This window comes from Lemur catta, chromosome 2, assembly GCF_020740605.2.
Source record: "Lemur catta isolate mLemCat1 chromosome 2, mLemCat1.pri, whole genome shotgun sequence".
Classification (NCBI taxonomy): Eukaryota; Metazoa; Chordata; class Mammalia; order Primates; family Lemuridae; genus Lemur; species Lemur catta.
In genome coordinates, this window is record NC_059129.1 from 32566835 (window position 1) to 32589767 (window position 22933).

At 46.8% G+C, this 22933-nt stretch overlaps 1 protein-coding gene across 1 annotated transcript in view; it reads left to right on the top strand.

Moving 5' to 3' along the window:
- GALNT17 (polypeptide N-acetylgalactosaminyltransferase 17) overlaps positions 1-22933 on the top strand; it is a 210436-nt gene that overhangs the window by 96331 nt on the left and 91172 nt on the right. Inside the window, exon 5 of the mRNA XM_045542165.1 lies at positions 2050-2167. Coding sequence (XP_045398121.1) covers positions 2050-2167 — 118 coding nt within the window. The remainder of the gene's footprint in view (positions 1-2049; positions 2168-22933) is intronic.

Here is a 22933-nt window from a genome sequence, read left to right on the forward strand (position 1 = left end):
TGCTCATTTTTGGTTCGATTAACTGAGGCCAGGGGGTGGGCTCATACAGTGCTTTTCCAGGCTAGGGGTCAGGCTGCTTCTCTAGGAGGGGCTTAGGGCTGGGAGGAAACGACTGACTGTGAAAGCCATGGCCAGCCCTGCTATAGTCGAGGTGGCTCCACGACACCAGCAGAGGCAGTGCCCTGTGCACGTGGGTATGATTGACATGAAATTTCTGGAAACGCATGGCAGGGCCTCCCTGGAAGACGGCAAAGGCACCTTTCTTTCTGAGCTCCTGCTCTAGGCACTGGGCATATTGCATATCTTGTCTTGCTTAATCCACACGACAATACTCGGTAGAGATTTAACAGGATCCAGAGTGCTTTGTTGACTTAACACAATTGCAGTTTTCAGTGGCAGCTCCAGCTTTCAGCTCTAGGCATTGTGCATTTCCAGTGTGCCCCACCACAGGCTCAGCACGCAGGTGCCCAGGGGCATTCCATGGAGTCGGAGATCTGGACATCAAGGTCAAAGTCAAGTTAGAAAGCAGAATGAGCTCGTGAGAGTCTGAGACTACAGTCCACAATTCTGCTCAAAGGAATTCCACCGAATAGTTTCCTGGTGGACCCAGTGGCATTTCAATGGGCCCCCTGTGTGAGATGTCTCTTTTGCCCAGGAAAGCATCTTAATGGTGTTCCTGGCCTTTGGCAGCGTGGGCGTTTGCCAGCTTCTCCATGGAGCCTTTTCTGAAGAGTGCAGTAAAGTGTAAGGGCTGAAATCAAGGGCTTTAAAGCTGGACAGGTGCTGAGTTCTGCTCTGTGACTCAGGGAATGTCACCTGATCTCCATGTGCCTCAGCTGTGGAGTAGAGAGGTTCTGCCTCCCTCCCAGGGTTGTGGAGGTGCTTACACGAGACGTGCATGGAAAATTCTTTGCACCCTGTGTTGAGACAGTAATTACTGAATAAATGGTTGCAATCGTAGTAATAATAATCATTATACTACTATCATATTCACTCCTAGTTGCTTTGAGGAGGTGCGTATTGTGTTTCTCTACTCACTACAGCACCAGCACAATGCCTTAGACATGGTAGATGCTGAGAAAATATTTGCCAAATGAATTTGTTGTATAAGGGTATCCATAAGGTCTGGAGACAGAAGCAAAAAGACATAATAAAAGCTTTATTGATACTACACTACAATATACAACATGACAATTTGTAGTATGTATCAATGTGTCGCCCCTCATTAGCGATGCATGGCTCCACGCGTCAGACAAGATTGCAGTGAACTTGGTGCATTCATGCAGCACTTCTGTCCATCCCTGAGCTCAGTGCTGCCTCATGTGGTTTTTGTTGCTGATTTCCATTGAATCCACTTGTGCCTTTATCCTACCCCAAAATAAATAATCGAAGGGATCAACATATACAAAAATAAAATAATAACCTTTATGGTCATCCTGTAGATGATCTTTTCATCTCTCCTGCCCAGGACCCCTCTCTGTGGGCTGAGGTTGTCGCTCTGTCCTTTATGATTGGTACCTTTGGGCACCTGTGGTCTCCTCTCTGAGTTTTCTCCCTTCTCTAAAGACCCCCACTCTGATCCACGTTCTCCCACCACAGCATGGAGATCGGAGCCCTTGCACGCGAGCTCTCCCTGTCCACTTTCCTTTCGCACTCCCGGCTTGCTAGATCTCTCCTTCCTGGGGTGGGAAACAGACTCTTCGTGTTCCTAACCTCTGAGCTCCTTTGAGACTGCCCGTGCACCCCCATCCTACCACTCAGCTGTCCCCAGAGTGCAGGGAGAACTTCTGCCTGTGTGTGCAGACACCACGTGACACGTGAGACCAGACCTCATCCAGTCTAGGAGGGAGCCAGGCGATCCCTAAACACCTCGGCTCCCCTAGTTGTTCTGAAGCTAACACGTCACCTTGTGGAGGTGTGGGGATTGAGGGCCTTCAGGGCAGTGACTTGAGTTGCTGGGTCGGAACCCAGCGCCCACTGGGGCGGTGCCTACGGGAGGCTTCTGGTGCTGGCATCGCCGTGACCTTCACTTCTTTGTCTCTCCGGCAGGACGCCGGCCATGATCGGCTGCTCCTTCGTGGTCAACAGGAAGTTCTTTGGTGAAATCGGTCTTCTGGACCCTGGGATGGACGTGTACGGAGGAGAAAACATCGAACTTGGAATCAAGGTTTGTCACCTGGAGTCTCTCCCTCTTGATGTGTCCATGTTTGTGAGCATAGCTGCTCAGTCATCCTTAAGGTGTATCTAAGGCTTCTTACAGCGGATGAATGACAGAGTCATTTGCGCCACCCCCACTCCTGGGCGGGGTGCTCGAGCAGCATTGTCAACGTCACCCCTCCTTAGACGGGGAGCCTGGGCTCTCCTCTCTCTAAGGTTGGCCAATTTGCTTAGTGGTTTTGTGAATTAGCCAGAAAGTTTGGTTCCCGCCCATCTAGTTTTGTCCTCTCCTTAACTTTTTCTTAAAATTAAGTGATCTCCTTAGATTACTATTTCCATCCTATGTATTTTGATGGTTTGTGCACATCATAAGATGCCTCATAAGATGCCAGAGGAGGGAAACATGTTCCAGGGACCCTCCCTTTTCTCAGAGATGTTTCTAGGGGAGGAGGACGCAGGAGGCGGCCCCCGGCCCAGATCAGCTCCACCATGATAGATTTTATATCCTGGGTTCTGCTTAAGATTTCATTCAGGAAAAAAAACAATTCCACTGCAAAAAAATAAAAGTTGGAAACCATTGGTGCATTACAACCATTTCATTTTAGACTTAAGACAAATGAATCCCAGGAAAAGATGGGGAGATTCCTTAGTACCCCATGACCAAGATTCTCTACTTGACCAAACTTCAGTCAGGCTCCTGAAGCTTTCCCTGTACCTGTCTGTGCACGTGCTTATAAAATCCAGTTTTAGCAAGAACCCCTCACCCTCGAGATCTGATCAGGTTCCTCATCCTCCACCACCCCCCGGGTGCTGTGTGGTCACCCCGGCCTGTCTGCAGCAAGAATCCTGCCAGGTCGGTTTAGCCAGAATCCCCCTCCCCCCTGATGTTTCCTCTCAGTACTTCACATCCACTGACCCCACACTGCTCCTTGGCTATAAATTCGCACCTGCTCATGCTGTGTTCCGAGTTGAGCTCAGTCCCTCTTCCACACTGCAAGGCCCCTTTGTGTGGTCCCTGTACCTGTCATGACGGTCCTAAATAATGTCTGCCTTACAGTGCTTGAACAAGTGTCATTGCATCATTTTTCACTTTAACACCGGTAACCACCTAACAGTGGACTTGCTTCTCCTGCCGGGGTGACCTCCCCCACACTGTGACGATGCTGGAGGGGAATCCAGGCTGGGGTCTCTGTGTCCCCTGCCTGCTGTTCTGATCTCTGCATACGTGGGCCCCGGGGAGCAGGCTTGTTAGAAACAACTTGTTAGAAACAACTGCAAGTTCATTGAATTTCTTCTGTGCTCCCCTGCTGCATTCTGCTTTTTATTCTCCCTGGACAGGCACTCGGTGCAGAACCCCTACCCCAGTCAAAGCCAAGCCCGCTTTCATGTCCAATGTCACTGGCTCATCCCTGACTGCTCAACAACTTTAAGCCACCCCATCAGCCCCTCATCTGCTCTTGAGCTCTCTAGCTCTCTGTGCGGAATGAGAGGCTCTGTGCCCCATCGTGTCCAAGCCACACGAGTGAAGGGGACCTTGGGGACCTTCCCTGGATCCTAAAATCACTCCCTTTTGAAGACTGCAGACTCTTCTTCCTGGGCTTCCAACTCCAGGCTGGGTTGTTGCCTCAGTGGGATTTGCATGGGATTTCTTTGTAAAGCCCAGCAATTCAAAAGCCCACAATCACAGCTAACATATGTGCCATTCCTCCTTGTTAATTTAATGAAAGGAAAGATCTGGACCCAGCATGTTGATCCTTGGCCCGCAACTTACGTTTCCACCCTCCTCCCTTTTCTTCATTCTTCCTGGGCCTTCCTGCTTCTTTTTTCCTTAGCAATCGTCAATTCCTAACATATGACAGAATTTATGTATTTTTTATGTGTACGTTTTTTCTCTCCCTTCTCCTCGATAGATTGCCAGTTCTGTGGGGCTCAGATCTTTGTTTGATTCACCCTCAAATCCCAAGCGCACAGAACCATGCCCGGTACGGGGCTCATAAGTCTTGGTTAGACTAGTGATGGAATGACTGTCTGGGGAATTTAAGCTGAGGAGCAAGGATGGAGCAGGGTGGGTTGGGGGGTGTTGGGGAGATACATGGAAATGGAACAAGCTGATGGCTACATGGAAGGGAAGAAAAGAATGTACAAGTCTAAACAGCTTGTTCCAGGTACTTATCTGAGAGAGAAAGCCTTGCCTGGAGAGTGTTGAGCTTTAATTTATTCTTAATTTTATTTTGAAAACAAGAGAGACTTGAAGATCTCTTGCTGCAAGAAGGAAGCCAATGAAGGGCACATCGTCCCCGGCAGAGGAGAGGGCAGCGTGGAGGGGGAAGCCCTGGCCCTGCAGAGGGGGAAGCACAGGCAGAGGGATTATCAGGGACAGAGGGACCCTCCCAGACTTGATTGCCTCTGGGGACAACAGAGGCTGTGACAGCAGAACCCATCCTTGAGGCTTGCTAGGGAGAAGATGTTTGTCTTCCCATACTCACAAAGGCATTTGCTTTTTTTTTTTATTTGTATACTTGTAGATTTATTTTTTAAGGCTTTGTTGGGATTATTGACATATAAAAGCTGTGCATATTTAAGGTGGACAAAGTGATGTTTTGATATACACATACTTTGTGAAATGATCACCACGATCAAGCCAAGTGACACATCCATTACCTCTGTCTACTGACCATTCTGTGCGGGGGAGGGGGATGAGAAGATTTCATCTAAGATCTGTCCTCTTAGCAAATTAAAAGTACACAAAGCAGTGCCCCACACCTGTAATCCCTGCTACTTGGGAGGCTGAGGCTGGAGGATTGTTTGAGACCAGGAGTTCAAGACCAACCTGGGCAACACCTGTTTCCACAAAAAATTAAAAACATTAGCCAGGCACAGTGGTACATGCTTATAGTTCCAGCTACTTGGGAGGCTTAAGCAGGAAGATCACTTGAGCCCAGGAGTTCAAGGCTGCAATGAGCCATGATTGTGCCACTGCACTCCAGCCAGGGCAACAGAGTAAGATGCAGTCTCAAAAAAAAAAAAAAACAAAAAAAAAACAAAAAAAAAATAAAGAAAGAAAGAAAGAAACAAAGAAAGAAAAGTATAAAATACGGCATTGCTAACTATTGCCACCATGCTATATGTTAGATCCAGAAATGGCATTCACCTTGCTTTGCAGAGACCTAGCAGGAAAGGTCTGGGTGGGAGGCTCTCCAGGCTGGGCGGTGGTGGCAACTCCACGGCAGGCAGGACCATGTGACTGTTTCCCATCCCTGAGGGAGGGAGGGAGCCCGTCACTTCTCCCCCTGCAGCACAGCCCTGTGCACCAAGACCCCTGTACCACCAGCTGAAGGGCCTCCCCCCTCCCAAGCCTCTCTCCTCACTCCTTGTTGAGGGGCTGGAGGGCAGAGTCTGTCCCCAGTGATTGCACCCTGGCTTTGCCTTCTCCGTGACAGCTCAGCTCCACCAGCTGCTCAGGCCATGTCTTTAGTAGTGTCGGACGCATCAGGGAGCATGGATATCAGCCTCGAGTGATTCCCTGCTCTGATTGCACTCCCAGGCACACCCCGCATCCCCGCTAGAGATGTGGGGATGGTTTCGCCTCTTACCTCCCATAACCACATTGTCCTGCACGCTGTGAGCTGATTCTTGACATAAGCCTTAGTTTTCTGCCAATTTTTTTTAAATAGAGACAGTGTCTCCCTCTGTCACCCGGGCTGGAGCACAGTGGCATGATCATAGGTCACCGCAGCCCAGAACTCCTGAGCTCAAGCCTCCCAATGTGCCAATTTTTAAATGGGAATTGAGCGCTGTTGGTTCCAGGAAAGCCAAGGCCTGGGTTCAAGGTCTACACAGTGTTCTATGGTTCTCATGATGTGGTCCCCAACCCGCAGCATCAACATCACCTGGGAACTTGTTGCAAATGCAGATTCTTGGGCCCCATCCCAGATCTACTGAATCAGAAATTCTGCTGTGGGGTCCAGCCTCCTGTGTTTAACAAGCCCACCAGGCGATGCTGTTATGAGCCACTGGTCTACACCAGGGCTCAGCCAGCTTCCTAGAAAATACATGCCTTTGTCACAGAGGAGCACAGGTGAGAGTCCACCTCTGTCCATACCGTCCTCTGGGTGCCCCTCTGTGGCCACTGTGGTCCCACGGTGAGTCCCTTCTCCTCACTGCAGCCGGCACAGCCAGGCCCCTCGGATACCAGCATCTCCTTCCTCATTACCTTCGCAGGCAGGTGTGTCAACCCGGTGACTGCAAGGTTCCTGATGACAGGGCTCCCTTTTAAATGAAATAATGTATGTGAGGTGCTTTGTCATACATACTATTCCTTCTTCTTTCATTTTGTGGTATTTTATACTGACTGCTCAGAGCACAAATTAGTTGAGTAACAAATTGCAATCTTAGGAAAGCATCCCCACTGCTTGAAAAAAAATCAGAGCTTTATGTAAACATATACAAACACATGCATTATTTTCATGTAGTGTACACACATACATTTACATATACAAATTTACCTATGAGCAATGACACAAAATCCTATGCTTTAGTTAAATGGAAACATTGTAACATGAGAACACTGCCTTTTTTTGGTGATTTTTTTTCACCCCCAAAATAGGTTCGTTTGCAATCTTTCTAACTATTCTCTGAACTTTTTTGTGATTTTTTAAATTCCATCCTCAGTAAGTAAAGATCTGCCATGAGAACAGAAAGTTCAGGAAGAAAGAATAGTAGGGTTGACTCTAAGGCTGTTGCTTGGATAAAAGTCAGCTTGCCTGTCACCAAAACAATCGATACAGTAAAGAGGAAAAAAAAGCTTTCCAGAATTGAGAAAATAAATGAGATTAGAAATTGAAAGATTTCATCTTGTTCTGAGTAACATTCGTCAGAAACTATTAACAAGGCATATTATAGTAACATGTCTAAATGTTAAGAGAAAAAAAAATTCTCCAAGGAGAGGATAGGTAGATTGCTTTTAAATGAAGTAAAATCAGATGGTTTCAGACTTGTCCAAAATATCAGTCAATTTGAGAAGAAAAGGCATTCTCTTCTTCTGAACCCCTGTATAAAAGGCTTGTACCCCAGACTGCTGAGCCCTTTTGGGCAACCATTCTTAAAGGGAGATGATAGAAAGTTACTTTCAGATCCTCAAACTGTCAGAAAATGTCTTAGCTTCATAAGGAACTCCAAGGACTGAATAAAAGGCAGAATGCCTGTGTGTGTGCATTGTGGTTAAAATATTTGTGAGACTAACAACGCATCCTGGTGCTAAGTCTATAAGACGGTTTCTGGGTACTCAGGCCCAGCCCCAGGGCCTTCCACGGTACAGCCTTTGCAGGGGGTCTGTTTGCTGGGGTCCCCCAGGCTTCGTGACAGTCACCAGTAGGGCATTCAGATTCTGAGTCCATGTTGGCTGGGCTGTGTCATGGCGAATCATGGGCAAAGAACGGGTGCATTTTAATGTACACACAGTAAAAATAACTTTCTTAAAAAGCAGAGTTTAACCCAGGTGCCTTAACTGCTGGTTGCATAGCTCACAATGTCCCTGAGGAGCTGGGATGCCATTTCGAGGACTCAGGTGAGCCCAAGGTTGGCACCTGGCCAGCTGGCCCAGCTCAGCCCACTCAAGCTCAGAGCTCTGAAGACCTTCAGGGCCTTCCCCAGGCCCAGGGACCATCCTAGCAGTAGATTTGCGGTCTTGCCTCCTTCAGAGGGATTGTTTAGAAACCACTGGGCCAGGCCCTCAGGTGAACATGGCATCCCCCACTCACACTGGTTTCTTGGCCCCATCTCTCTTCTTCTTCTTTTTTTTTTAATAGATGCAGAAAAAGTATTTGACAAAATTCAGCACCCTTTCATGATAAAAACCTTCAATAAACTAGGCATAGAACGAACATATCTCAAGATCAGAAAAGCCATATGTGACAAACCCAAAGCCAGCATCATACTGAATGGGGAAAAGTTGAAAGCATTCCTTCTAAGAACTGGAACAAGACAAGAATGCCCACTGTCACCACTTCTTTTCAACATGGCCCTGTCTCTTGTTCTCAGTTGTTCTCCCCCTCCCTGTCTGCAGTTAGCTCTGACAAGGCCTGCTGATTGTCATCCCACCCACACCCCAGCCTCCCCTCTGTGGTTTTGGGAACTCATTACCCGGCACCCAGGGTAACCAGGACAGATTCCCCCTGCCCTCTCTGTGACCATGGCAACAAGAGCCCTGATGTCCAAAAGCATCCCGTGACCTGAATTCATCACACATTTGGAACTCTGGGGCTCAAGCTTGCTGCATCCATTGAATGTTGTGATTTGGATAATGGTCATTCACAAAGGGAACCAGACCATCAGTTCTGTTTTGTTTTCTTGATCCTTAGACTACATGAGTCCTTTGTTCTTCCCTCTGCTGCTGGCATTTGTCATGGTTTGATCTAAGGCCTGGTCTGAAGGAGGTCATCTTTTGGCTATGTGAATGTCTTCATAGTGCAGAGTTAATCTGTGATACAGTTTGAGCAAAGTTCCTGGTCTTTTTCAGGTATAGAGTAGGCCTCGAGATTTCATAGACTAGAAGGTGCATACATGGTAGGTGGCCGACAGTTCAACTGAATGCTTTTCATATAATGGAGACTTGGTGAGTGTCACTGTACCCAAGCAGGCACTGCCACTGGGCACACCACAGTCAATAGATGGGGTCTCTATCTCCATGAAATTTATGGTCAGGCAGAAATACCATTCATTGAACAAATAATTACCAGTGTGATAAATATGAAAAGACAGGATAAGGCGATGCTGTGGGAAAATATAGTAAGAAAAGACAACCTAGTCTAGGGAGTCAGGAAGAGCCTCCCTAAGGAAATGATGTTTAAGACTTTAAAAATTAGTCTAATTTAGACAGGCAGAGAAAGAGGTGTGCAAGTAAGAGTACTTTAGGAAGAGAGAAAAGGACATGTAAAAATTGGGAATTCTTGGGGGTAAATGTGTTCTAGGAATCTTGGGAGTTCCAGGATGGCTGGAGCAGAGGAAGGGAGAGGAAAACCTGTCAGATGCAGCACTGCAAACTGGGTGGGTGTAGATTATGAGGATTTGTCAGCAAGAATTTGGCTTTTTCCTAAGGACTACTGTGGGTGTTTTAGATAGGTAGATGATAGATGGTAGATACATAGACAGATGATAGAAAAGATAGATAAAATAGTCAGATAAGATAGATGAGATAGGTAGATAGATGACACATAAGATACATAGATGATAGATAGATAGATAAGGTAGGTAGATAGTTAAAGGATAGATAGATGATAGGTATATAAAATACACAGGTAGATAGATGATGCTCTCAAGTATTGATGACTTACCTCCCTTGAAGAGATTTAAGGGAAATGAGGTGATCAGACTTATTTTTTAATAAAAAGGTCATTATGACTGCCATGTGGAAAGTGGATTATGAAACTGAGTACACTCAGATGGAAAGGTCGTTGGGAGAGGGCTTGGACTATGGTTAGGACAATGGGAGAGAAATGGGCAAATTCAGAAAGTGGAAGAGACAAAACCTGGAGATTGGGTGTAAGGAGGGGATGAAAGGGCTTGGGGGTTGAGGCTGAGCACGTGGGAGATGCCTGTGCTATTCTCTGAGATGAGGAACACCGTTGGAGGAGATCTGGGAGCAAACAGAAGGATGATGCTTTCTGTTTCAGATATGACAGTTCTGAAGTTTCTGAAACACTCCCAGCCACCCAGGAGGCATCTGCACGTGAGAACTGAATCTGAGATAGACTTGGACATCTTGGGTGTATCGATCAAGGGAGAGGTTGCCTAGGGAAAGGAGAAGAGGGATAGTCCAGAAGCCCAGAGAAAAGCAACATGGCAGGTGTGGAAGGAGCAGCTGGAAAGGGAGTGAGCGGAAATAAAACAACTGAGGAAGAGTGGTTTGTGGCAGCAGAGCAGAGTGCATGGAAGTGTCTAGAATTGGCCTCAGAAGCAGGTGTGGAGAGGAGATGATTGACATGGGTGCTGCTCAGGAGGCGTGCTGAATAGAACACGCTGGTCCATGGAACGTGAGGCATGAATGAGAAGAGACTATTCAGGAGCCTCCAGGTTTCCCAGCAACTGAGTGGATTCGCCTAGATAGAGAACACAGGTAGAGGAGGTATGTAGGTGGGGGTGCAAGAAGTTCTGTTTTAGAAATGTTGAGTTCGAGGAGTGACAGTCCCCTGTGACCTGGAAGTGAGATATCAAGGGAATGTAGGAATAGGTTGGATCCCAGCCAAGGGCAGGACTTGGTAGAGGGGTTCTAGGATAAGTGTCAGGTGTTCACTGTTTCCCTCTGGGGTCTGCAGGGCCAGGGTGCTTAGGGTGAGGGCTGACTCAAAGGCCCAGGACATGGTGGTTTCTTTTATGCTTTGAGCCAGTGGGTTACAGCACATAGTTGCCATATGTGCTACACCTAAAGAACTGAAAAGTTAGGAAAATAGGATTTTTTAAAATTAAGCCCTATTCATCTTTTTTCCCCCCTGAAAGATATTTGGAAAAATAACTTAGTTTTTTCAAAATGTTTGCAACTTTCATGTCTCTGCTCCATACTCCAATTTCAGGCCAGTACATGGGCTTCCTAGTTCCTCATCCAGCCCTGCAGTGTTCACCTGTTTATCTCCATGCACCTCCCAGGAAGAGATGGCGAGGTCCCCTTGGCCCCTCACTAGAGCCAGGTGATGAGCCTCTACCTGGAAAGATTTCCCTACAGTGGCCTCTGTTTCTCCAGCTTTCACTGCTACACAACCTACTCAGCCTCAGCGCAGAATGGTGTTTTATTGCACATAGGAAGAGAGGGGGGAAGTTCATTTAAACAGAGTGCCTGGCATTAGATAGCAGGACCATTTTGCCACCTTTATTAAAATGTATTGCCATCCTCCTAAAGAAGAATAGCAGAGTAATTAATATTAATTCATATGGAAAGCTGAACACATGCGAACATGCATGTACACACACGTGCACAAAGACATTGCACATGTGTGCATGCACACACACACACACACACACATGACAAATAGCTCTTCCTCAAAAACCCTTCCAAAGGACAGCCAGGAATGTGATGTAGAATAAAATGGTTTCCTTTTATAGAATTTCTAAAATTCTGTAATGTTAAATTTTACACAGGCTGGAAATCCTACCCTGAGTAGATACGGGTTTAGCTTATTTTGTCTCTTCCTGTTTTTATCCCCTCCAAACAAATGAGGAAATGAAGAATTCAGTCATTACATTTTATGTTAATTTCTTTTATTTTAATTCAACATTTTATTATGGAAAACTTGAAACATACACAGAAATAGAACATCATAATGAATCCAAATGCACTGATCATTCAACTTTAACTAATATTAACATTTTGCTGGTTTTTTTTAAGTTACTGTTCATTGGGTTTTTAAAAGCAAATCCCCAGATATCACATTATTCTATCTATAAATATTTAGAGTGCATAGCTAACGTATAGAGACTTTTTAAAAACATGATCTCAACATAAAATTACACTTAACAAAATCCAATACCCAGTCCATGTCTTCTCAAAAATGTTTCTCAAAATTCTGTCATATTCTCTCAAAAAAAATGTTTTTTGCAGTTGACTTGTTCAAATAAGAATCCAAACAAGGTCCACACATTGCAGCTGTTTGATGTGTTGAATCTGTAACATTTCCCCCACCGTTATTATTTTCATGTCATTCATTTGTTGAAGACACCAAATCTTATAAAATTTTGCACAATCTGGAATTAGCACATTGATTCCTCTTGATGTCTTTAACATGTTTTCTAATCTCCATTTTCTCTAAGCTGTGATTAGATCTAGAAGGTTAATTAGACCTTCCTTCCTTCCTTCCTTTCTCCCTTTCTGGTGAGAATGTTTTAGGTGATGCTGTAAACTTCCTGTCACATGACCGCAGGAGACACATATTGTCTGGTTGTCTCACTTTTAGTGATGTTAAGATTCAGCACTGGGTTCAGGTGTTGGCAGCCTGATTGAGTCATTAGAAAGTTCCCCATCAGTCTCTCCCCTAATTAATGGCTTTAGCAGACACTGATGAGCGTTGCCTACATCCATTATTTCATTAGGGCCTACAAAATGGTGATTTTTTTAGATCCGACATTTATTCTGCATTTATGAGCTGTAATTCTTCTATTAAAAAGAACTTTCCCTCCTCAACTGTTTGAATACTCTGAAACACAGTGCAAACAAGAAAGGCAAAATAAGTGCTTGATTCCTTCTTTTTATTTAAACATTTTTAGAATAATGTGTTGGTGCCATAGCAACCTCCAAAGATGGCCAATGGGATTTTCTTTATTTTTTTTAGCAATATTATGTATTCAAAGTTTTAAAATATATATGTATATATAATGTGTCTAAGTCCATTGTAGTTATTTGTTTTTTGCCCATTCTATATGTGTTTTTATTAAGGCATACTTTTAAACAATCAAATGCACACGTGGTCTTCAGTCTGATGAGTTTCACAGCCGTATACCCTTGTAATCACCTCCCAGAACACGGTACTGAACATTCCCATTGCCTGAGAAGGTCCTCTTTTGCCCTTTTCCTGTCCTTTCCTCTCCCCGTCCCCCCTCCCACCCTGGCAACCGTTTTCTGATTTTTATCATCGAAGATAACTTGCGTCTGTTCTGGAACTCCACATGGATGGAATCACACCTTACATACGCTATTGCATCTGACCGCCTTCAACTAAAGTAGTGCTTTTGAGATGCCCCATGTTGCAGTCGCGTGTATCAGCAACTCAGTCTTCGTTGTTGCTGAGAAGTATTACATTGTGTCAATATACGATGATTTGTTTATTCATTTTCCTACTGAGGGATCTTGGGTTGTTTCTAACTTGAGACTGTTATGAGCATTCATGTAAACGTCTTTTTTGGACACATATTTTGATTTCTCTTGAGTAAATACCCAGGAATGGAATAGGTGGAATATATAGAAGATGTATTTTTAAACTTTTTATGAAACTGTCAACCAGGGAATCAAAGTATACTATTTCCACTCTCACCAGTCCTGTGTAAGAGTTACAGGTGTTGCACGTCTTTGGCAGTATGTGGTACTATAAGAATTTATTTTAACAAATCTAGTAGGTTCTTTTTTGTTGTATGGCATAGTCAAAGGATACTTCTATTTATTTATTTATTTTTTATTGATAATATATGCACATATTTTGGGGGTACATGTGGTAATTCAATACATCCATATAATTTGTAAAGATCAAATCAGTGTGGTTGGGATATCCATCAGTGTAAATGTTTGTTTTTTCTTTAGGCTAGAAACATTCACATTATTCTCTTGTAGCTATTTTGAACTACACAATAGATTTTTATAAACTATAGTCACCCTATTGATCTATCAAACACTAGGTCTTATTTCTTCTATCAAACTGTGTATTTTTACCCATTAATCAACCTCGCTTCACCCCTTCATCCCCCCTATTCTTTGAAGTGGTTCATCAGTGTGGTTTTAACTTGCATTTCCTTGATGACTAATGAGCACCTTTTCTTATGCTCATAATTTGTATATCTTCTTTTGCCCATTTTTAAATATTGTATTGTTTTATTTTATTGTTGATTTGTAGGGGCTCATTATATGTATTCTGGATACTAGTTCTTTTTCAAATATGTGTACTGTGAATATTTTTCTCCAGTCTGTGGCTTGTATATGTTTTCTTCTAGAAGTTTTATGGTTCTTTTACATTTAGATCTATGATCCATAAAGGCCCTGAAGAAAACATATGAGAATTTTAGGAGTGGGCACCCACAGGCTGTGTCCTTCATTGAGAAGCAATTTTTGGCACATAGTTGGTCTATATCCAGAGTCCTTAGTGTAAGAAGGCAAGCTAGTCGGTACTAAGTTTGAGAACAGTTCCCACAAACGTCATTATATTTAAATGAGAGGGATGGAGAAGCACTTGAAAGTATTTATAATACCTATTATTGATTGGCACTAATCTTGTGCCTTTGAGACCAGCCTGGGCAACATAGTGAGACCCCATCTGTGCATAAAATAAAAAAAAGTTAGCCAAGTATGGGGGCACACAGCTGTAGTCCCAGCTACTTGGGAGGCTGAGGCAGGAGAATGGCTTGGTCCCAGGAGTTTGAGGTTATCGTGGTGAGCTATGATCGTGCCACTGCACTCCAGCCTGGGTGACAGAGCAAGACCGTGTCTCTAAAAAAGTAAAAATAAATAAAAAATAATAAAGTCTTATGAAGCAAGCTTGTCATCTATTGCTTGGAATATTCATTCATCCAGAGCACTTTATCCTTCAGCCGTCGGGGTAACTGTGGCAGTCCTGTAAATGCACAGTGATGTAGCCATACAGTAGGTGCTGAGGTTGTTCTTGTGTGTAATACATATCAAACAACAATTCCACTTGTAATAAATACGATGTTCATAATCTTTATATAGACATGCAGATAGATATCACACTCATACATATATTTCATGTAATACACTATCTCATATATAGAGAACTGCAGTTATGTAATAAACAAAAAATGTGTTTGAAACAGCATGAAATTGGATTTCCTCATCCATAAATTGTGTTATATTTATGTCTAAGCTATAGTTCAAGAAAGAGAACTGCAATGTTGATATTTTTATAAATGGTGTCTAATGTATTTCTATTAAGGGGCGATATATTTGCTGTGCTGAAATGTATTATCATAATAGCCAAGCCATTTACTCTACCACTGGAAAATAGGGTGGTGTTCTGTTTGGAATTTCACTTGCCTGCTCCTAGCCTGCCAGATCTATTGTAAATTACTGTAGGCATCTGTGAGTTATTTTATAGGAAGCATCCATCTATTTTTACAACTCCAAAAAGTCTGTCACTCTCATTCATCTCCCTGGGAATAAAGCAATAATTTGATTCTCTATAAATGTGAACCTGAATTTACACCATCTTCTCCAGTTGGGACGTTAGTGATGTGGGTGATTCATGGCTCTGTGTTTCTGGGGCAGGGGACTGGAAGGTGACATCCCAATGTGTGTGTTGTCGTTTTCCACTATTTCCACAGAAAAGGGGATGGGACTCCACCTGTCCCTATTCTATTTAGGGCATGACTGTTTTGTTCCCTGTCCGTGGAAGCCTGTTGAACACCGAACTGTAGGGACTGGACCCGGCAGCCCTGGGTCTAGCAGTCGGGTAGATGTCTGTGAACGAGCCAGGGGCACCCTGCTTTTCTCAGCCTCCAGGGACCTTCACTGCCACTGCTCACATTTTCAGGGCTCCAGCAGGACGTGGTTGCATGTCTGGGGGCCTCTGGGGTGTTTGCAGCCTGCTGGGCAGGCCGAAGCTGTCTGTCTCGGGTGTTCCATTTTTTGGATTGCTGGAGATGGGCTTGTCTGAGAAGTGTCAGTGTTTTATCCCCTCTTCCCTTGCCAAGATGCCAACGGGCGAGATGTCCCTTTGTCAGCTGCATGAGGTCCTGTGGGACCGATGCTGTTTGTGCCTGGAACTGTGGATGCTTCCAGGGCTGCGGAAGTGGGCAGTGGGGAGAATGAATTCACTAGAATGAAGAGGTAGGAGGCACGAGCAGGAAGGAATCAGGACTGGAGTGTGTAGCCAAAGAATTGGAGAGCCAGGAAGAGCAGAGGGAAAACGGATGGACTGGGCCAAGCACTGCAGAGAGCACAGCCTGTGGGACAGGTGGGTCTGCCTGGTGCGCAGGGCTGCCTTCCCCATGTGGTCTGCAGCATGGCGCCCAGGTGGGCTGGCTGCACGTAAATGCCCGCTGAGTGGGGTAACCCATTACTCGGCTGACAGCCCACTGAGGACTCTGGATTCATGCATGAAAGTATCTCTGACATGTCCTGTTCTAAGTCCGGGTTGCTTGTGCCGGGGGCTCCCCCGAGTGGAACCATTCATCCTTGAACATCCTTTCCTAAGTGTTACATACTACAACTACGGCCTCCATCCCTGTGGAAGCTCTTTCTTAGCCCAGTGAATTTTGGGTAAAGAACCTAAATGGAAATGTGGTCGATGGATTTGCCAATTTTGAGTCTCATCTTTGCAGCCACTGTCTATGTGTGTGCGTGATGGCAGCTTCTTCCAGCGGACGGCCACATGTCGCCGCTGCCTGCTTGACAGAGAATGAAACGGCACCCCATTTCACTTTTTGGTAATTAATTTCCTTCCCTTTTGAAAATCTAAAGGGGAAACACATTGTGCATTTGACAACTCCATACATTTTAAAGTATTCAAGCTCAGAAATACAACTGTGTGTTTCCTCCGTGTGACAGAAATGGAAAGAATTAAAACTTCACATATTTTTTGAAGCTTGCATTTGCACTTTTTTCCCAACCTTTTGTGAGGCACATTCAGATTCCATCCCTCCTCCAAGAACAACCACGTAGGAGGTTACAAAGGTCCATTCTGTGGATGTAAAAGGGGCCAAAGGAATGTGCAGATTTCAGTGAAAAGCTATGATTTTCTTATGTTTTTGCTCCCACTGATGCTCACACCATGTTCTCTTTCTTTACTCACCCAGAGAATCAGCCGTTTCTTTGGGTTTAGAATGGTGATGGGAAAGTTAGGGCTCTCTTTGGGGAAATTTATCAATGGATAATTTTGGGGGTCTGGGACAAGCTGGGGTGCACCACCTGCATCTGAGAACACCCAGGCGGTTTGGAGTCTCGCTCTGTGGGGCAGGAGGGTGCCCTAAGGATGCTCAGGCTACCTGGAAAACCAGGATGTTGTGAGAGCCTCCGGGAAAGTTGTTAAGGTGGGAAGAGATCTAAGCCCCCGGCAGGAGGGGCGGAGGCAGGATTTCTTGAGAACCAGACAAGGGAGGAATCAGATGGGCTTGAGGCGGGTGGTCAATGTTCCAGTTCCAGCTACATAACAAATAATCCAAAACTGAATGGTTTAAAATAATGGCAATCATTGTACTATCTTTCCTGTGCCTCGGGAATTCAGACAGGAAATAGTGCATTTGGGGTTGAATTGTGGCCCCCAACAGATGTGTTGAAGTCTTAACCCCCAGTTCCTGTGAAGGTGACCTTATTCAGAAATAGGGTCTTGGCAGATGTCACCGAGTTGATATGAGGTCATTAGGGCTGGCCCTAATCCAGTGTGTATGACTGGTGTCCTAATAAGAAGAGGGGATGACACAAACACACAGGGCAGATGCCATGTGACAACAGAGTCAGAAATTGGAGCAATACAGCCACAAGCCAAGGAAGGCCAAGGATTGGTGGTCACCATCAGAAGTTAGGAAGAAGACAAGGAAGGATCCCTCCATATAGCTTTGAGACGGATCTGGCCCTGCTGACACTTTGAATTTGGACTTCTAATCCCCAGAGCTATGAGAAAACATGTCTGTCATTTTCAGCCACCCAGCTTGTGGGACTTTGTTACAGTAGCTCTAGGAAACTAGTGCAGTGGGGACAGTCTGTCTCTGCTCCATGACGTCTGGGGCCTCGGCCGGGAAGACTTAAAGATTAGGGAGTGGAGTGACCTGGCGTGCCCGTTGCATGTCTGGTGCTGGCTGTGGCCTGGAACTCAGCGTGGCTGCCAGGTGGAACACCTCCGTGTGGGCTCTCTGGGCAGGCTAGTCTGGGCATCTTCACGGCATGGTGACTGGGTTCCAGGAGCAAGTATCCCCAAAAGAGCCAGGCAGAAATCGTATTACCTTTTATGATCTCACCCAGGAAGTCGTGTAGTGTCAGTTCCACTGTAGTGACAATTCAAAGGGAGCCCTGGATCCAAGAGGAGGGTGCACAGACCACACATCTCTATGGGAAGAGCGTGCAGGTCTCATAGAAGAGCATGTGGAACGGGAGAGATCGCTGCAGCAGGTTTTGGGAAATACGGTCTGCCGCGGCGGCAAACGCATCACCCCAGCTTGGGAAGAGAAGACATGCCCGTTCAAGGCAGGGGCTGGGGCAGTCTGTCCTCCCTCTCTTGTCTTTGGATTCTGCCATCTCTGTCATGGGTGTCTCTGCTCTCACAGGTGATCCTTGCAACGTTGATCTGGTCTCACTCAAGAAGGAATTAAATTCAGTTCGAAAAACATTTCTGAATCTTGCATCCAAGACAATGAGCAAAGCCGGTGTCAGGCCCTGCATCAGTACAGAGGAGGTGTTGCTGGCCTAGCGGGGCCACGGAGACGTAAGCAGATGAGCTGCTAAGTGTAATGCGAGGCCAGAGCGAGTGGCGCCATGTGTCCCATGGGAAGCAGAATGTTGGGGCACTGGGAGTCCAAAGAGGCTTCCTGGCAGAGGTGGTGGGATCGGCCCCATACCAGGGGCCCCTGCAGCCAGTGCTGCGTGACTGCCTGGCTTGGCGATGGGGGCCTGTGTGTCTTCTGCCCGAGTCCTGCTCTGTGTCCCTTGGGGGTCCTCACCACACTGGTCTTGGCCTTCATCTTTGTCACGATCCCCTACACCCTGCGGGGACGGCACGGCGGCGCCGTTCCTTACTGTGAGGAGAGATGCAGTTTTCTCACTCAGAACACAGGAACGACCCGCATCCCAGAAGAGGCTCGTCTCTCTGATAACACGGGGCTGCCTCAAGAGCAGCAGAGCGTAGCGTGTCATTAATGCACCGCGATGACAACCGTCCCCCTCGGTCAGCAGGGTGCGGTGACGCTCCCACCACGTACCGATGGTCTCGCGCACGCGGAGACACAGCAGCTGTGTTTATCATTTCTCCTATCTGGATTTCGTGGTAGTTGTTTGTTTCCAGTGTAATTTTGGGTTTTGTTTGGATGTCTTTTTATGCCACATTCTATGTCTTTTTATTCTTTTTTAATTTAGTAGATTTAAGATAGAAAAGACCTAGGCAATCCATGTATGGGGGAGTAAGATGTCTCAACCAACTTTCTAGAAATATTTTAACGTGGAACTAGAGATGAAAAGAATTTATGGAAATGCCTGGAGTTCCATAAGTCAGCAAATATTTATTGAGCGTCTATTAAGTGCTGGGACTCTGCCCGGCCTGGGTAGTCAAGGGTCTCCGAATCATCCAGATGACAGTGTGTTTGGGGTCAGACGTTAAGTCGCTAAGCAGATACAAATAGGCACTCACCAATCGGGGTAGATGATCTAAGGGAAGAGTACTGGGGGGTGGTGGGGGGCTGGGGCAGTGGTCAGAGATGACCTCTGTAGGGAGTGACCTTGAAGCATGACCTGAAAGCAGGAGGACACAGCCGGGCAGAGTGCATCCCGGAGTGTTCCAGGCAGGGGGCGGGACGCATAGGGACCCCCAGGTCTGGACACAGACGGGTCTGGTGAGTTCCAGGACCTGGGGAGGCCTGCGGCTGAGCAGAATGAGCTTGCGCAGCTGAGAGTGACAAAGTTGGAAAGCCAGGAAGGTGCTGGATCTTGCGGGGCCTCGTAGGCCACCGTGAGGCTTGGGGACTTTGTCCCAACTTTAGTGAGAAATCATCCCAGGGAGAACCACACCATCCTAGAACAAACTTGCTCGAGGGACAGGGCCTGAGAGGACACAGGCTGGTCCGATGATGGCCTTGGGGAAGCTCCATGTTTAAGGTCTTTGTTCTTCTTTATTTAAAAGGCTGGTGCCACCCTCTGAAGGTCAGCCTCTGTGGGTCCCCGGAGGATGACCGCCTGGGCAGGGGGTGCCAGAATGGGGGCTCACCAGGGCCTGGGAGCCCCACTGGCTGTGGAAGCGTGGTCTTAGCCGGTGCCTTGAGGAGCCCTGAGTTCGAATCTTGTTCTGCCACTGCATTGTTCAGGGCCATCCTAAGAAATATCCTTCCCTGCAGCAGCAGCTCTGAACCTAAAAAGTCTCCCTGTGGGGGTTGATAATAAAAGACAAGGTTGAGAAACATTGATTTATACCAAGAGCCAGTTTTTCCTGGCGGACAGGAAGCTGGAGATTGAAATGGGAACAGACGGTGCACTGGGAAGCGCTGAGCAGGGCACTAGCAGCCAAGGACCAGGGACTCGTGGTCATGGCGACAGCTGCCAGGGGTCACTCCCCACCTGCCCGGCACTGTGCCGCATGCTCACAGCAACATCGCAACAGAGGTGCTCTTATTTATTTCCTGCTTTACAGCTGGGAAACTGAGGCACATGCAGATAAGTAATGTGCAGAGCTGCGATAAGAAGGCAGGGTCCAGAGCCCGTGGGGGTCAGGGCTGACCTGTGTGGGCCCATCGGAGAGGGGGGTTGGCACCTTTCAGGGGTAATCTTGGATCATGGATCAGTAGAGAGCAGGGATCCCGGGAAGGGAGTGGGGGGAAGACAGGAAAGAAGGGGTGATTAGGAAAAAAGTGGGAGACGGGAAGTTACGCAAGAGGGAGGCAGGGGCCCGGCAGCCTGGCAAGCAGGGAATGTATCCGCCTCAGAATTTTGGTAAAGTCCTAATGTGACTTTCTCCCGGTGCCTTTGCGGGGTGCCTTCCGTCCCAGTGGCTGGGGGTGCGACTGGAGCGGGCGGCTGCAGATGGATTCCTTCCGGCTGACCCTGCAAGGCTGGCCTTGCCGCCCCTCCCCACTTGCTGAGTCAACCCCTAAGCCGCCTGACTGCCCCGGGCCTGCCCCACCTGACTTCTGGTTCTAAGCTCACGATCTTTTCAGGAAGGAGTTTTACAAGCATCCCTAAGTAAAAAAAAATGTGCAAAGTATTTCTCACCTAAGCTACAAATCTACAAAGAGAAATAACGGAAATAATGCTATTTTGTGTCATTTTTTGGCAAACATTACTCCCAGACCAGAACTTTTCACTGTTTTTTGACCTCAGTCTGTGCTGAGAAGGGGTTTTAGGTTCCAGTCTGAAGGGCCCATCGCTGGAGGGGCAGCTCCCGCCCCCAGCTTGCGCCCAAAACCAGACTGACCCTCCTCGATTCGCCAGTGGTAACCCAGGGAGGAAGTAAAAGCTGCACCTTTGATGTTTCGGCTTTAAAAAAATTGCTCTAATGTGGACTAATTGGAGCATTTCAAATCAGGAATGGAATTATGATACTTGAGTCTGTGTGTTGCGTCTCCGAGATGGTGCTTGCACACAGATGGGGTTCTGCTTCTGCCTCTGTCTCTGCAGCTCCTGGGGGTACATCGGGCTGGAGCCCTGGGGCAGGGAGGTGCCAGGGCATTCTCAGGCTCCCGGATTAATTGTAGAGCTCTGTTGGGAGGCACCTAAAAGTTCGTGTAGTACAAACAGTGACATACCTGTGCCAGTGTCAGCTGGCCTGTGCTTGCTCCCCTCCAGCGACAAGACACTCACCACCTTCACTCTCCTGCCACAGGACTGCTGAGACCACTGGAAACGTGTCTTTAATGGCCAGCGTAAACCAAGTACAGTGCCAAGTGCTCACTGCCTTATGTCATTCTTACAACTGCCCAATGAGCCATCAGTAGTAGTAGTAGTAGTATCACACAGGCAAGGAAGCTGAGTCACAGTGCTTGCAAATAGAGGAGCCAGGTTTTGAACTCGAGTGTGACCCCAGAAGTGCAATTAACCGCCACACAGTACTGCCCTATAATTCCTTTCCCTGGAGCTTTCACGCCGTGTTCCCCGAGGCTCATGCAGGGACACTGGTTCTGTTCGCTGGAGCACTAGTTCAAGTTCTTCTGCTCAGCGTCCCCTCAGACGACAGACCACAGTGGTGTGACCCTCGGCACCCACTCCCCCTTCGTGAAGTCCTGTCTTCTATAGGGTAAACGTACCCAGTTCCTCACCGGTCCTCTGATCTAAGGCTTTAAGCCTCCTGCGTCCAGAGCTTTCTCTCTTGTGTTGTCCAAAAAAGAACATGGCCCTTCATACGGCCAAGAGCCGGGCAGGGGACAAGGGTGTGTCCTATCCCTTATTCTGTGCTTAAAGCCCAAGGTCCCATTGTGCTGTGGACACAGGGGGAATCACTGTGCCTGTTTTCCCATGACAAACAAATGTTTGGGGAAGTCCCTTCAGAAACAACCAGTGAAGCTACGCTGAGAAGACCGGATTCAGAGTTACCTTGAAAGCCGCTACTTTCGTCACCCTCAAACTTGGCTCGCTCTTGAATGCTATGTATTTAAACTTGAGGAAAATTCAACTTGGTCCCCACATTCTGTTTATTCATTCTCTTGCTCATTTATTCAATATTTACCCAGCAAAAGAGCACCTGCTGGGTTTGAAGCAGAGTGCTAGGTTCTGGGGACATAAACAGGAAGAAGTTGTAAGTTCTGTTCTCAAAGAGAAAAACAGGAAATCAATAGTTCTAATGAGGCGTGATGAGCACCATAATATAGCTGTGCCCGCCCGGGACAATCTGGGGTTACAGAAGAGGACTCCAGGGCCTGCGAGTCCAGGATGACTTCTGACCACGCCTTAAGGACAGGGAGGAGTGACGGGGTTCCAGGGGAAGAGAAGACATGCGCAGAGGAAAGAGAGGTAACTTAGCCCAAGGGGAACTTTCCAAGGTCAAGGAAGGCCAGCTGGTAGACATCGTAGTGGACGAGGCTGACCGACGTAAGTGCTTCTGGACTGCAAGTGACTCGCACACACTCTTGCCTGCGTTCCCCACCCCACTCTGAATCTGTCACCATGTGGCTGGTGTGCTCAGATGGCCAGTGCTTAACACGAGGCTCTCCAGCTCTTGGCAGGGCTATCTTCTTGTGACATCGTCCTGTCTATCTCCCATCACCTTCTCCCTAGGGGTGTGCTGTTTGTATTGACCTGTGAGAGCATCTGACCTTATCTCACATGGCAGTACAGCGACAGTACATTTCCCTCTTCACGTCTGTTAAAGTTCTCACCACACTATCCCAGTAGTCTGATGACATAGTGTCTCATCTCTCAGCAGGCCTGACACCCACCCTC